Source organism: Anolis sagrei, chromosome 11, assembly GCF_037176765.1.
Source record: "Anolis sagrei isolate rAnoSag1 chromosome 11, rAnoSag1.mat, whole genome shotgun sequence".
NCBI lineage: Eukaryota > Metazoa > Chordata > Lepidosauria > Squamata > Dactyloidae > Anolis > Anolis sagrei.
The window spans coordinates 22,360,485-22,377,184 of NC_090031.1; the positions used below are offsets into that span (position 1 = coordinate 22,360,485).

Sequence of the window (16,700 nt, forward strand, 5' to 3'; positions counted from 1 at the left end):
CCTCTGCCTCTCTCCCAAAGTGATGAAGCTTGGAACAGCACATCCACATAGTAATCCTTCTTCCAAGAATCAGCTGTGGCTTGGATCTAAAAATGCCTCAGTGCTCAAAAGGCAGACTTAAGAAACCCATACGAAATGCTATGGCAACATGGAACCAGAAGCACACATGGAAGGCAAGCAATCACAGCGTGGTGGTAGGTTCAGACCCTGACATTTGAAGAGCAGCTCAAAATTGGTTTTTGATTGTCTCTGTCTTCAGAATCTGTCCCCGTGGTGCTGCTACCTTAAGGTTAATGCTGAGGCATTTCAGGCACCAGAAAAAAAAGGATTTTTCTGGGTCCAATCCTGGTGACTCAAGAGTGGCCATCAGCACCAACTGACTCAGAGTCCAGCTCATTCTATATCCAGCTTCTCTGTCAGTATTTTGGGGCTGCCCCTGCCAGACATGAAGACTTGCTGCCAACCAAGTCTAGATGTGATCCTGAATTTGGCTGGCTCCTGTTGGGGACTGAAATATCTCGCTGCTTGTGATGGGAGGCTTATGTAGGTCAGGGACTGGGAAAGCACTGGAAATCCCAGTTTTGTGTCATAGGACCGAATGTAGTTTGCACCCCTAACTTACAAATAAAAGCAGTTACAATTCAATAAAAATATCTTCTGGAGGGGCAAGATAAGACCAGGGAGCTTCTTTGTCATTAAAATCCTTTTTTAAAAGAGACATGTATAAATTATTTCTAATTTTTTGCATTTTTTATATACAGTATTCTCTCACTTATTGTGGGTGTTATGTTCCGGGACCACCCGCAACAAGAGAAAATCCGCAAAGGATACTATATATATATATACAGTATATATACTTAGGTGATCCCTCGTTGTCTGTGGACCACCAATGGTCTGCAAGAACTAAAATATAGTCCACATCCTCACCATTACTCCCCTTAGGCGATCCCTCATTGTCCGAGTAGGATAGTCTTCCAAGATCAGTGTTCTGGCGGTGGGTCCGTAGTATTCTTGATCTGCATCTTCTCCCGCAGTGAGGGCATCGGTTTCCAGGTGGAAAGTGGTCCCAGTCGGGGTTGACTTGACGCACCTTCCTCTTGACTCATTTCTCACAGCTAACCTCCAGCTGGAGCGCTCAAGGGCCAGGGCTTCCCAGTTCTCAGTGTAAATGCCAGGAGCCCCCGGTGGCGCAGTGGGTTAAACCCGTGCCGGCAGGACTGAAAACCGACAGGTCGCAGGTTCGAATCCGGGGAGAGGCAGATGAGCTCCCTCTATCAACTCCAGCTCCTTATGCGGGGACATGAGAGAAGCCTCCCACAAGGATGATAAAAACATCAAATCATCTGGGCGTCCCCTGGACAACTTCCTTGCAGACGGCCAATTCTCTCACACCAGAAGTGACTTGCAGTTTCTCAAGTCGCTCCTGACATGACCAAAAAAACCCAGTGTCAATGCCAGTTTTAAGGTTGGCTTTGAGCTCATTTTTCAATCTCTTTTCCTGCTTGCCAACATTCATTTTCTGCAACTGCTTTGGGAGACGGTGGTCGGGCATCTGGACAACGTGGCCGGTCCAGCGGAGCTGATGGCGGAGGACCATCGCTTCAATGCTGGTGGTCTTTGCTTCTTCCAGTACACTGACGTTTGTCCACTTGTCTACCCAAGAGATTTGCAGGATTTTCCAGAGGCAGCGCTGATGGAATTGTTCCTGGAGTTGCATGTGACGTCTGTAGACAATCCACATCTTGCAGGTGTATAGCAGGGTTGGGAGGACAATAGCTTTATAAACAAGCACCTTGGTCTCCCTATGGATGTCCCAGTCCTCAAACACTCTGTGCTTCATTCGGAAATATACTGCACTCACAGAGCTCAGGCGGTGTTGTATTTCAATATCAATGTTGACTTTTGTAGAGAGGTGGCTGCCAAGGTAGCGGAAATGGTCGACATTTTCTAATGTTTCACCATTAAGCTGAATTTCTGGCATTGGAGAGGGATTGGTTGGTGACTGCTGGAAGAGCACTTTGGTTTTCTCGATGTTCAGTGACACTGGTCCCCCCTCCTCACTCCCTCCTGATCCCCGTGTGGCCTTCCTCTTCCAGGCCAGGGTCCTCCAAAAGCAGGGCAGGGTGCAGGGGAGCAGAGGGGTCGACAATTCAGTGCCATGGCTGCCTCGCCCTGCTCCTTTCTCATGCCCGGCACCACTATAGCAGTAGCAGCAGCAGGGAAGCCTACTCAACCCAGAAGCAGAAGCCTGGACCTGGGGCAACACATGGGAACCCGGCAGGAAGGCCTCCTCCTGCTTCTCCTCCTTCTCTTCTCTGAGGTGCTGTTGGGAAATGTGGGAAGAGCAAGGCCTCATCAGGGAAGGAGGAGGAGGAAGAAACGTTGGTGTGGTGCAAGACCAGGGGTCCTCAAACTTTTTAAACAGAGGGCCAGGTCACAGTCTCTCAAAGTGTTGGAGGGCCGGATTATAATTTGAAAAAAAAAATGAATGAATTCCTATGCACACTGCACATATCTTATTTGTAGTGCTAATAACACTTAAAAACAATACAATAACTAGAATGAAGTACAATTTTAACAAATATAAACTTATTAGTATTTCATTGGGAAGTGTGGGCCTGCTTTTGGCTGATGAGATAGGATTGTTGTTGTGTGCTTTCAAGTCATGTCAGGCCTAGGTTGACCCTGCATGAGGGCCAGGTAAATGACCTTGGAGGGTCGTATCCGGCCCCCGGGCCGTAGTTTGAAGATCCCTGTGCAAGACGGTGTGCGATGCAGGATGCTAGCAGTGCTAGAGATCAAAACGAAATCATGTGGGCTGCTTTTTGTTGTTGTTGTTGTTGTTGTTGTTGTTGTTGTTATAGGCCAAGCTGCTCTTCCTTTTAGTGCCTACTGGCATTTTATAATAGTCACATCCTTGATAGTAATTCTACTTGATTTTTCACACTCTGCTTGAAATGTCATCTTTTTTCCTGCCTCTAAAACAGCTTTGCAGCTTCCTTGAACAATTGTTAGCCGCCTGCTGTTCACCTTCTTTAGAGCATACTGGACAGCAGGATTATTTATCTTCTGAGCCTACCGAAAGAAGAGAAGTGGGACCATTTCATCGACATTGAAGTGGCTTCCTAAGGAGCTAAATCAGGCATGGGCAACTTTGGGCCCTCTGGGTGTTTTGGACTCCAACTCCCACCATTCCTAACAGCCTCAGGCCCTTTCCTTTTCCCCCTCAGCCGCTTAAGTGTTATATCTCTCTCTATTTATTGATATATGAAAGTAGGCATCTTTTAGGTCTATGACTCTATCATATAGCTTAAGCGGCTGAGGGGAAAAAGGAAGGAAAGGAGGACAATAGGACGTCGAAAACCTTTGGGAACAGTAGATTGCTTGTGAACAGAGGTGAGCCTGTCCTCTTTGTTTTCCAGTCTCACGGATTCAGAGATGCCGAGCAGCCACATTCAGCCCTGGCAGAAAGTGAAGCAAATCCTCGCAAAAGGCCACGGGTCGAACATGGAGGAGGAGGAGGAGAAGAAGAGCCATTGTAAATAAATATTTTGTCCCTGCTTCCGGTTGAAAATGTTTGCACTGTGGATGGACTTCAACGTTGCTCAAGAGACTTATTCAACTTGGATAAGACATACATTTACATTAATCGGTGTGATTGTAATTTTATCTTTCTCATTTTTGTGTTGTTATTTTTTTTCCTCCTTCCCCGGGTGTAATTTTTCCTTTTCAAATAAATGGTGACATTTTCTGTATCTCCAACGAGTTCTCAAGTTTTCTCTGGATAATGCAAAAAAGGACTCTTGAACAGAGCTTGGAGCCATTATTTCCTTCAAGCACTCTGGAGTTGGGATCCGCTTCTGACCTGCTTCTTAGTCCTGACCTTCTGGCAAGGAAACTAGTCCAATGTGGGCTAGGCAAAACTACAATTAGGTGGATTTGTAATTGGTTAAGGAGGAGGTGTGAGGGAAGAGTATCCTGATCTTTCTATTCTGAAAATTTCTGCTTAATGCTTAGACATTGAGGTTAAATACAGAGCCGGGTTTTAGCACAGCAGGTTAACCACCAGCTACAATCATCAATCTTGCTAATCGAAAGGTTGACAGTTCGAAGCTCGGGTCAGGGTGAGCTCCTAACCTTCAACCCAGCTTCTTCCTACTTAGCAGATTTGTTGTTTATTCGCTCAGTCACTTCTGACTCTTCATGACCTCATAGACCAGCTCACGCCAGAGCTCCCTGTCGGCCGTCACCACCCCCAGCTCCTTCAAGGTCAAGCCAGTCACTTCAAGGATACCATCCATCCATCTTGTCCTTAGTCGGCCCCTCTTCCTTTTTCCTTCCATTTTCCCCAGCATCATTCTCTTCCCCAAGCTTTCCTGTCTTCTCATGATGTGGCCAAAGGACTTCATGTTGTTTATTCGTTCAGTTGCTTCCAACTCTTTGTGACCTCTTTGATCAGCTCATGCCAGAGCTCCCTGTCAGCCGTCACCACCCCCAGCTCCTTCAGAGTCAGGCCAGTCACTTCAAGGATCCCATCCATCCATCTTGCTCTTGGTCGGCCCCTCATCCTTTTTCCTTCCATTTTCCCCAGCATCATTCTCTTCCCCAAGCTTTCCTGTCTTCTCATGATGTGGCCAAAGGACTTCATGTTGTTTATTCGTTCAGTTGCTTCCAACTCTTTGTGACCTCTTTGATCAGCCCATGCCAGAGCTCCCTGTCAGCCGTCACCACCCCCAGCTCCTTCAGAGTCAGGCCAGTCACTTCAAGGATCCCATCCATCCATCTTGCTCTTGGTCGGCCCCTCTTCCTTTTTCCTTCCTTTTTCCCCAGCATCATTCTCTTCTCCAAGCTTTCCTGTCTTCTCATGATATGGCCAAAGGACTTCATGTTGTTGTTTATTGGTTCAGTTGCTTTCAACTCTTTCTGACCTCCTGGACCAGCCCACATCAGAGCTCCCTGTCGGCCATCACCACCCCCAGCTCCTTCAGAGTCAAGCCAGTCCCTTCAAGGATCCTATCCATCCATCTTGTCCTTGGTTGGCCCCTCTTCCTTCCTTCAATTGCCTTCCCCAGGGATCACGCTTGGTTTGACCTCTCTGCCATGACCATCCCATCTTGGGTGTCCATTCATGGTTTCGCTCGTGGCATCATTGAGGTGCTCAAGCTCCAGCGTTGCAACAAGGCAGTGATCCTTTGCTGGAGACCTAGCAGATTGAAAACAGCAACTGTGAGTAGATAAATAGGTACCGCTTTAAGCGGGGAGGTATTTAAAGACACCTTGGCTATTCCATAAAGGAGGAATTTTACGAACAAAAGCTCTTCAGCAGGGAAGATGGAGCAACAGCACCTCCTGTGGCCGGAACAAAGCACAGCCTCCAAGATGCTGAAAATGGGAAAGCCTATATGCCTCTATCTATGTAGTTGTCTGTCTTGTCAATGTATAACGGCATTAAATGTTTGCCCTTTATGTGTTCTGTGATCCGTCCTGAGTCCCCTTTGGGGTGAGAATGGCGGAATATAAATACTGTAAATAAATAAATAGCACCCTGCCTTAATTTACAAAAAAAAAAAAAAAAAATAGAAATGGAGCCAGTCTTTCTGGAGCAGGTTGATGATCGCAGCTTCCGATAATATATGCAGGGGTTCCATTTTGGGAACGAGACACTGTCAAATTTCGGAATCCGTGAGTCAGGGAGAGCTTTCCTGCCGGGATGAGACAAAAGCAAGGGAGACGACGGCTTGAGCGGTGACTCAGAGAAACGATTTTGGTGCAGGAGATACAGGCAAACAAAAGGAGCATACCGTGGGTGATGTCAACAAGCAAAAGGCTTCCTCTGGGAATAATAGCTGCTGACGCCCGAGCGGTGCCAGCTGAGAAGGGCGTTTGACATACTGGGTGGGCACGCCTGCTTAGCCTCATGGAAAACAGGATGGTGATTGGGGGGAGTTGTGGTGTCAGCTTTCTCAAAGGGATCCATGGATTACTCTTGATAGCTCTTATCCGAACGCAAAGTGGGATTCCCCCCCCACACACACACATATCAAGTTTATTATGATATTGCATACGGAGGCTTTGAAGCTTCCTTTTCCCCCAAGGAGCTTGATTTAAAGGCATGTATGATATATTATAGATTATTGATTTTTTAAAATGGTTTACTAGTTAATGCCTTGGGCTAAGTTTTCCTTCCAGTAATCCTAACTTATATTTGAAACGTCAAATTGTCAACAGCAATGGTTGTAAGTAAATGCCTATAAATCCCTCCAAAGACCTCCAATATTATTTTTTTGTCATGGGGGTTCTGGGTACCAGGTCCAGCATTGGTGAAGTTGACAAGCTGGACACTCTCTGCTTCATTTGGGAGAATGTTGCACTCACAGAGCTCAGGCAGTGTTGTATTTCATTGTCTAGATCCAGGGAAGTCATGCTACCCATGCTCTATTCTGCCTTGGTTAGACCACATCTGGAATCACACTGTGTCCAATTCTGGGCACCACAGTTGAAAGAAGATGTTGACAAGCTGGACACTCTCTGCTTCATTTGGGAGAATACTGCACTCGCAGAGCTCAGGTAGTGTTGTATTTCATTGTCTAGATCCGGGGAAGTCATGCTACCCATGCTCTATTCTGCCTTGGTTAGACTACACTTGGAATCACACTGTGTCCAATTCTGGGCACCACAGTTGAAAGGAGATGTTGACAAGCTGGACACTCTGCTTTATTTGGAAGAACGCTGCACTTGCAGAGCTCAGGCGGTGTTGTATTTCAGTGCCAATTTTGACTTTGGTGGAGAGGTGGATACCAAGGAAGAGAGATATTGACAAGCTGGAATGTGTCCAGAGGAGGGCAACTAAAATGATCAAGGGTCTGGAGAACAAGCCCTATGAGGAGCGGCTTAAAGAGCTGGGCATGTTTAGCCTGAAGAAGAGACAGCTGAGAGGAGACATAATAGCCATGTATAAATATGTGAGAAGAAGTCATAGGGAGAAGGGAGCAAACTTGTTTTCTGCTGCCCTAGAGACTAGGACGCAAGGGAGCAATGGCTTCAAACTACAAGAAAGGAGATTCCATCTGAACATAAGGAAGAACTTCCTGACTTTGAGAGCCGTTCAGCAGTGAAACTTTCTGCCCCGGAGTGTGGTGGATGCTCCTTTGGAGGCTTTGAAACAGGCTGGGTGGCCATCTGTCGGGGGTGCTTTGAGTGCGATTTTCTTGCTTCTTGGCAGAATGAGGTTTGGACTGGATGGCCCACAAGGTCTCTTCCAACTCAATGATTTTATGATTCTATGTGCCACATCTGAGTGCTTCTCATTTGTCTATTTCCTGTCAAAACTCTTTCTGGTTATTGTCTTCTATGTTGTGTTTCACTCCAGCTGAATGCTTCTGTTCTTTGTCTCCTAATCTCCGACTGTCTGCATCAGTTTATCCATTTGTCTCCCTTCTTCACGAGCAAATTCAATTTATCCCGATCTTTGAATTTCTGCCTGAGGCTGTTAGGAATTATGGGAGTTGAAGTCCAAAACACCTGGAGGGTCAAAGTTTGCCCATGCCTACGATAGAGCTTGGCACAAAGATTGTCTTGCAGTTGTGTACTGAAATCCCAAAGTAGTATAATGCATGTTGTTAAAGCAGCCTTGGCGAGAATTGTTGTGGTGGTTTTCGGATGCAAACCTGAATTAGGTCGGATTTTGGTGGGTGGACGCTCCTTGAAAGAGCTTGAGTTGGTGGGAGAGGCTGACTGTACAAGGGTTGAATGAAAAGTAATGCCTCCACCTTCGTAACTTCTCTACAGATGGCAGTACTTGTATGCGGCAGGTACTGGCTTGTTCAGTAGACTCTCCTCTACAGTTCCATTTTGGTAGCAAGCCTTAGCATTGTGTTGTTAAAGTATGGAGTATGGAACCCTGCACAGATGGCGGTCAATGCGACTTAAGCAATGTGCAGTCATTGAATTCTTGACAGCAGAAGGTGTCACCCAAAGGAGATTCATCAGCAAATGCAAGCTGTTTATGGTGATTGTGTTGATGTGAGTGCTGTGCCTCGCTGGGTGAGTAAGTTTAAGGATGTTGAGGTGGAAACATCTGACTTGCATGACAAATAAAGAATTGGACGTCCTGTGACAGCAACCACCGAGTTTCACAAGCAACAGGTTGACAGATTGATTCAGGACAATCGTCGTATCACTCAGAGAGAAATTTCAAGGATAATCAGCATTTCACAAGAACGTGTAGGTCACATTATTGCTGTGCACGATGGGTAGCCAGGATGCCGACGCTTGAAATGAAAGCACACAGATGTGAAACTTCAGAGACTGGATCTCAGCACCATACGACATCCTCCACACAGTCCAGATTCCGTACCGTCTGACTTCCATCTGCGGAGACATCATTATGCTTCTGATGAAGACGTTGTGAGAACTGTGAGACACTGGTTGCGGAAACAACTTCTTCCGTGATGGCTTCAGAAATTTTTTTCATTGTCCAGACGCAGGGTTTTTTCTATTTCTGCCCCTGCCTTATGGGATTCCTTGCCGCCCTATATGAGAGCCATGTGTGACTTAAGGCCTTTTACTCTAGCACTTAAGACCTGGCTTTTTACTAGAGCATTTGATCTCTGTTAATTTTTAATTTCTGTATGTATGTATTTTATCTTTTACAATTTAGCTGTAAATCGCCTAGAGCATTCTCGGATGGAGGGCGATAAGTAATTAAATATGATGATGATGATGATTGTTGGCAGAAATGTATCCAATTGTCTGGTGATTTTGTGGAAAAGTGAATAGTGGTAGTTAAGGGATTTTTTTCTGCGTTTTATTTATTAAAATATTCCCATCCAAACCCAAGTAATGAAGGTGGAGGCATTACTTTTCATTCAACCCTCGTATTTTAATCCTGTACAGAGAAAGTGTCATTAGTGAGGAAAGACTCTGGGTTGTGGTGGAAGTAGTTTTGGAAAGCCAGACTCGCACAAGGGTTTTTAAATTACCAAGAATATCTGCTGTCTTCAACCAGAATCCAATGCTACACTTCTGTTCAGTCCCATTATTTCCACCACAATCTGCAATTCCACCCCTGGCCCGCCAAAAAAAACCCCATGTTTCAAATGTCCTGGAAATTTTGTACCGTATTTTTGGCAACACAGAAAGATGCAACAGAAGAAAAACAGGTTTCATCCAAACCCAAGTAACGAAGGTGGAGGCATTATTTTCCATTCAACCCGCGTAAATCACCTTCTGGAACATTTGCACGGTAAATGAGAAGAAAATAACCAGGATGGCCTAGAACAGAAGCGCACGGTGGTGCATGCGCATGTTCACATGTGCTGCGAGCCGACAGAGGTTGCTTCCGCTGAGCTGGGAACGGGAAAGGCATAGAAGGGCCTAATTAACTAGTATTATTCAGCTGCGGTGGAAAGTAATTACATTCGTGATTTATTTTTATGAGGCTACGAAGGTTTGTCTGGAGTTGGCAATTTGCTAAAGCGGTGGGACTCTATAAAACGAAATAAATCAAGTGCCATTAGCTTAACGCTGGATAAATGGGGCAAAGGGCCAGTACAAAATGTACGCACCCCATAGAGGATTTAAGGCAACAGAAGCAGTTGACACTGTATTTTGCAATGCTTTTCATTTCATTTTTCACTGTAATTAATTTTACATTAATTTCCATTTCCTGCCATGTGTCTACGTAAGGACTTCGACAAGGTCCCCCATGACCTTCTGGCAAGGAAACTAGTCCAATGTGGGCTAGGCAAAACTACCATGAGGTGAATCTGTAATTGGTTAAATGGACAAACCCAGAGGGTGCTCACCAATGCTTCCTCTTCATCCTGGAAAGAAGTGACAAGTGGAGTGCCTGAAGCAGGGATCCGTCCTGGGCCCGGTCCTGTTCAACATCTTTATTAATGACTTAGATGAAGGGCTAGAAGGCATGATCATCAAGTTTGCAGACGACACCAAATTGGGAGGGATAGCCAATAGTCCAGAGGACAGGAACAGGATTCAAAACGATCTTGACAGATTAGAGAGATGGGCCAAAACTAACAAAATGAAGTTCAACAGTGACAAATGCAAGATACTCCACTTTGGCAGGAAAAACGAAATGCAAAGATACAGAATGGGGGACAATGCCTGGCTCGAGAGCAGTACGTGTGAAAAAGGTCTTGGAGTCCTCTGTGGACAACAAGTTAAACATGAGCCAACAATGTGATGTGGCGGCAAAAAAAGCCAATGGGATTTTGGCCTGCATCAAGAGGAGCCTAGTGTCTAGGTCCAGGGAAGTCATGCTACCCCTCTATTCTGCTCTGGTTAGACCACACCTGGAATATTGTGTCCAGTTCCGGGCACCACAATTCAAGAGAGATATTGACAAGCTGGAATGTGTCCAGAGGAGGGCGACTAAAATGATCAAGGGTCTGGAGAACAAGCCCTATGAGGAGCGGCTTAGGGAACTGGGCATGTTTAGCCTGAAGAAGAGAAGGCTGAGAGGAGATATGATAGCCATGTATAAATATGTGAGAGGAAGCCACAGGAAGGAGGGAGCAAGCTTGTTTTCTGCTTCCTTGGAGACTAGGACGCGGAACAATGGCTTCAAACTACAAGAGAGGAGATTCCATCTGAACATGAGGAAGAACTTCCTGACTGTGAGAGCCGTTCAGCAGTGGAACTCTCTGCCCCGGAGTGTGGTGGAGGCTCCTTCTTTGGAAGCTTTTAAACAGGGGCTGGATGGCCATCTGTCAGGGGTGATTTGAATGCAATATTCCTGCTTCTTGGCAGGGGGTTGGACCGGATGGCCCATGAGGACTCTTCCAACTCTTTGATTCTATGATTCTACATACCTGCCAACTTGAGGATAACAAGTGGCCTTTTAGTCCACACAAAATCCTGCGCCATAATATTTGACTTTGTGCCTTGTTCTCTGCCTTCGACTAGAAGCTTCCTGCATAACTTGGTGGCTCATCCAAAAGGAAACAGAAGGAAGAAACAGTCCTTACATTAAATGTCTATTTATTTATAGTGCGACGAGAGAGAACAACTAGTCAATATGGAATGTAGGTTGGGGAGTGGAATGTTGTTTTTTGACACTGCTTTTCCTGTCACTCTTTGCAGGAGATTTGAAGCTTCGCACAGTTCAAAAGGTTTGAGCATGTCTCGATGATGGAAAGAAATGCAACATATGCTTAAAAATAAAACTGGCACGGTTCTGAATATGCTTATGATATTTGGATTTGAAGGCGTCGGCCCCCTTCGAAACGGAAGCTCCGTGGTTCCAAATTTGTCTCATAACAAAAGGTGAGTTCCAGAATGCTTACCTTGGGTTGATTTAGTCCCCCCTCCCTCGGATCCCGACTCCAGGAAGTGTTCATAGATAGATCCATTGAACTAATGATGAATGCCATTGTGCAAGTACAACTGTACCAGGAGCTCCTATTTTGTTTGCTTTGCATTGAATGTTTGTTGTAGTCCTAAGTTTCAGGGACTCTGCAGATAGGTAACTTCTTTTAGCTGCAATCATAGGGCAAGCCACCTGTCAATTATAGTTAGGTTCCCTGCTCCCGCCCCCTTTTTGGGTTTTTGGAGGGAATAGGTGCCATTTTGGGTTCAGTCCACACAGAGAAGCCTTTCACACAGGACATAAAACCAAGAGCTCCTGTAGAAAGCTTCGTCTTCTACAGCTTGGCCAGGGAGATATACAGCCAACGGCTTGGCCGGGAGATATACAACCTTACAGCTCCTTTGCTGAGGGAATCCGGTCTCACAGCACTTCAGCCAGCCATCTCTGAAACCTGAACTCCTTTTCCCCTGGAAGTCTACAAAGCTCTGCTTGGTAAGGGTCGCTCACGGAAGCCAGAAGCAGTTGGTACCGGGTGCAGGGGCTCCACACCAACAGAGGCAAAGACAGACTGCCCAGATTAGAAGTTAAGGATTTCCCCATTAGCTAAAATACAGTTCTGAAGATAGTGCCTGTTCCCTGTGGACAAGCTTGACAGAGCCAATAGACTGTTAAGAAAGCTTTAAAGTACCTGTTTGTTTTCATTAATAAAGAACATTGTTGAACCTTTAAGCAATCTAAAGACTCTGTTTTAAGGAAATCCAAAGGCCTTTAATCTGAGGCAGCCCCGGCGTCCCGTTGGGCACACAGAATTTATGTCCTGTCTACAGTCTTATGCACAGGCCCAGCGTGCAACAGCACAGCCATGCCAAAGTATGTTTGTATGTGTCTTCTACTTGCCTGTAGACCAGTGATTCCAAACTTTTTTTTTAACCAGGGTCCAGTTTGACCACCATTCTCCAACATTAGTACCAGAAGGGTTACAAATCAACTTCTAAATCAGTGGTTCTCAACCTTCCCAATGCCGCGACCCCTTAATACAGTTCCTCATGTTGTGGTGACCCCCAACCATAAAATTATTTTCATTGTTACTTCATAAATGTAATTTTGCTACTGTTATGAATCGTAATGTAAATATCCGATAGGCAGGATGTATTTTCATTCACTAGACCAAATTTCGCACAAATACCCAATATGCCCAAATTTGAATACTAGTGGGGTTGGGAGGAGGGACTGGTTTTATCATTTGAGAGTTGTACTTGCTGGGATTTATAGTTCACCTACAATCAAAGAGCATTCTGATCGCCACCAATGATGGTCTTTGGCGACCCCTCGGACACCCTCTCGCGACCCCCCCAGGGGTCCCGACCCCCAGGTTGAGAAACACTGTTCTAAATGGCACCAAATGGGTAAAAAGGTACCTGGCACACACCGAAGAGGCCCTAAACAACTTCTAAATGGCACCAAATGGGGAAAAAGGCACCTGGCATACACTGAAGAGCCCCTTCAGTGTGTGTCAGGTGCCGTTTTTGCCCATTTGGTGCCATTTAGAAGTTGTTTAGGGCCTCTTCGGTGTGTGCCAGGTACCTTTTTTGCCCATTTTAAGTTGTTTAGAGCTTCCACTGTCAGCCCCAGTTTCTGCCACTCTAGCAGTTCAAAAACATGCAAATGTGAGTACAACAATAGGTAAGGGCTCTCCTTGCAGTCATGCTGGACACATGACCTTGGAGGTGTCTACGTACAACATTAGCTCTTTGGCTTAGAAATGGAGATGAGCACCAACCCCCAGAGTCGGACACGACTGGACTTAATGTCAGGGGAAAACCTTTACCTTTACCTGGACCACATCAGCTCTAGTTTCTGATACAGGTCACATGTCATCCAATAGTCGCCATCTGCTCGCCCACAGAAAATCATATTTAATCATCTATATTACATGGATAGTCAGCCTCTCCCCTCTTGACATAGTCAGCCTCTCCCCTCTTGACATTCCCGTTGCCTTGGCACTATAAGAGGGTTTCGCAAAACCAGTCACTCTCGCTGCCACGTGGTTTCAAGGCAACAGTATGGTAATGTTGAGTCCATGGATCGTATTTTCGTTCTTGGAGACCACTGGTGGTCCATGGACCATAGGTTAGGAACCACTGCTGTAGACCAAAGGTGACCTTGTGGATTCAGAGTTTCTTAGGGAAAGACATGCAAACCAAGCTCCCAAAAATACAGGGGAAATGTCCCATTGCCTTCCTCTGTGGTTCAGAGACTGAGACTTGCTCAAGGCCTTCTAGTGGGCTTCCATGGCCAAAGGAGGGATTAGCCCTCCTACAAACATTGAAATCATGGCTACAAGCCCCAGCACCTTCTATTCGGGGTGGGCTTTACCACAGCAGGTTAAACCACAAGCAGACAAACGTCAGCGTGCTGGAAGAAGCAAAGACCACCAGCACTGAAGCGATGGTCCTCTGCCATCAACGTTGGCCGGCCACGTTGGCCGGATGCCTGACCACCGTCTCCCAAAGCAGTTGCTCTACTCTGAACTTAAGAATGGAAAACGGAACGTTGGTGGACAGGAAAAGAGATTTAAAGATGGCCTCAAAGCCAACCTTAAAATCTCTGGCATAGACACTGAGAACTGGGAAGCCCTGGCCCTTGAGTGCTTCAGCTGGAGGTCAGCCATGACCAGCAGTGCTGCAGAATTCGAGGAGGCACGAGTGGAGGGTGAAAGAGAGAAACGTGCCAGGAGGAAGGCGCATCAAGCCAACCCCGACCGGGACCGCCTTCCACCTGGAAACCAATGCCTTCACTGTGGGAGAAGATGTGGGTCAAGAATAGGGCTCCACAGCCACCTACGAATCCACAAGGAAACCCATCATGGAAGACCATCTTACTCGTCCAACGAGGGATCGCCTAAATAAGTAAACCACCAACTGCAGAAAATCTTGTTGATCAAAAGGTTGACAGTTCAAGCCCGGGTTGGGGTGAGCTCCCAACCATCAGCCCAGTTTCTGCTCACCTAGCAGTTCGAAAACAGTAATGTGAGTAGATAAATTGGTACCGCTTTGGGGGGGGGGGGGGGAGATAATAAAAGGTGCCTATGCAGACATGCCAGCGATTCAATTGGGAGAACATCTAAGGACAACAAAGCTCCTCGGCATGAAAGATGGAGCAACAGCACACACACACACACACACCCCAGTGGCCGGAGTCAAGCACAGCCTCCAGGTGCCGGAGATGGAAAAAGATGGGAAGCCTTTCCCCCTGTTTATGTACTGTCTGTCTTTGTTAATTGTATAACGGCATTGAATGTTGGCCATATAGGTGTACTGTAATCTGCCCTAATAATAATATTTATTTTATTATAATAATATAAATAATATACTTTATTTATATGCAGTCATGCTGGCCACATGACCTTGGAGGTGTCTACGGACAACATTAGCTCTTTGGCATAGAAATGGAGATGAGCACCAACCCCCAGAGTCGGACACAACAGGACTTAATGTCAGGGGAAAACCTTGGGGAGATAGGACGAAATATAAATAAAGTATATTGCTATTGTTATTATTTACATAATACAATGCTGTGATCAATTAATTCTACAGTTTCCCCCTGAATTACATCACAGGTTGCCTGGAGCGAGGAGCCTCCGCCTGGTTTAGTCTCTTTGTTTTAAACAGGACAAAACCCACCCACCACCACCATAAATCCAAGCATGTCATCTTAACTAAACTGTGGAAGCAAGCTACACATTTATTTTCATTTTCTATTCTGGGAGGAATATGTGAACACACCATTTAGGCCCATTAAAGCACTTGAATATGCACTATTTATGATGCAGCCTTTCCACATGGGGCACTTAACATCATCTGACGTAATGTGGCAACACCGAGTTTCAGCACCAGTCCTTGCACTTGACCTTGAAAGCCAATTTGGGCTTAATAAGAATCAATAGATTTAGAAGCGACCACACCAACAAGATTTGTTTTTCTGGCAGAAGTATTTGCTGGTGCTGGAAACAAAGCCTTTGAGAAAGAAGCTTTTATTGATTTCAAAGTCTTTTCATGCATTCCTGGATTATCTTTCTTCCTAGTCCTCTATCGAACTAGATCAGTGGTTCCCAACCTTTTTTTGACCAGGGACCACGTTGACCAACATTAGTACCAAAAGGGTGACGAATTAGTTGAGATTTGGTTTGGTGATTTGGGGTGCTGATTCAGAAAATTGCATTGGATAGACCACATCAGCTCTAGTTTCTGATACAGAACATACGCCATCCAGTAGTCACCATCTGCTCACCTACAGAAAACCATCTTTAATAAGGGTTTCATGAGACCAATCGCTCTCGTTGCAACAGTGTAGTAATGGTGAAGCACAGGGTGTTTGAGGACCAGGACATCCGTAGGGAGAAGAAGGTGCTTGTTTATAAAGCTACTGTCCTCCCAACCCTGTCCTGTGTACTCACTGCAAAAGAAAGACCACGCGGACTCAGAATGCGTCTCTACAGTCATTTACAGACCAACCACCAAGACTACTTCTACAGACGTCACATGCAACGCCTGGAACGATTCCATCAGCGCTGCCTCCGAAAAATCCTGCAAATCTCTTGGGAAGACAGGTGGACAAACGCCAGCGTGCTGGAAGAAGCAAAGATCACCAGCACTGAAGTGATGGTCCTCCGCCATCAACTCCGCTGGACCGGCCACATTGTCTGGATGCCCGACCACTGTCTCCCAAAGCAGTTTCTCTACTCCGAACTCAAGAACGGAAAATAATATTGGTGGGCAGGAAAAGAGATTGAAAGATGGGCTCAAAGCCGACCTTAAAAACTCTGGCATAGACAGAGAACTGGGAAGCCCTGGCCCTTGAGCACTCCAGCTGGAGGTCAGCTGTGACCAGCAGTGCTGTAGAATTTGAAGAGGTACCAATGGAGGGTGAAAGAGAGAAACGTGCCAAGAGGAAAGGACGTCAAGCCAACCCCTTCCACCTGGAAACTGATGCCCTCACTGTGGGAGAACATGCAGATAAAGAATAGGGCTCCTCAATCACCTACGGACCCACCACCAGAACACCGATCTTGGACAACAATCCTACTCAGACAACGAGGGATTGCCTAAGGGGAGTAATGGTGAGGATGTGAACCATATTTTAGTTCTTGCAGACCACTGTTGGTCCATGGACCACAGGTTGGGAACCACTTAACTAGATGTTTGTGCCCACAAGTTGTTTCTGACTTGTGGTGACCGTACATGAATCCGACACTGGGTTTTCTTGGCAAGATTTGTTCAGACGCTTGTCATGTGTTTCCTCTGAGGCTGAGAATGTGTGACTTGCCCAAGGTGACCCAGTGAGTTGCTAAAGAGGAATTTGTATCAGGTCT

The 16,700-nt window shown here is 46.0% G+C and overlaps 1 protein-coding gene across 6 annotated transcripts in view; it reads left to right on the plus strand.

The window, feature by feature from the left end:
- The window catches only part of RAD51C (RAD51 paralog C), a 74,785-nt gene extending 62,727 nt beyond the window's left edge, over positions 1-12,058 (plus strand). For 4 of the 6 annotated variants that reach the window (XM_060757044.2, XM_067472011.1, XM_060757048.2 and 1 more), the window contains one exon: positions 3,423-3,755. In XM_060757044.2, the coding sequence (XP_060613027.2) occupies positions 3,423-3,542 (120 nt within the window). In that variant the 3' untranslated portion in view covers positions 3,543-3,755. Of the gene's footprint in view, positions 1-3,422; positions 3,756-11,103 lie in introns of those variants that run through there. The other 2 variants (XR_009630261.2, XM_060757045.2) reach the window with 2 other exon arrangements.
- The last annotated feature ends 4,642 nt before the right edge of the window (positions 12,059-16,700 follow it).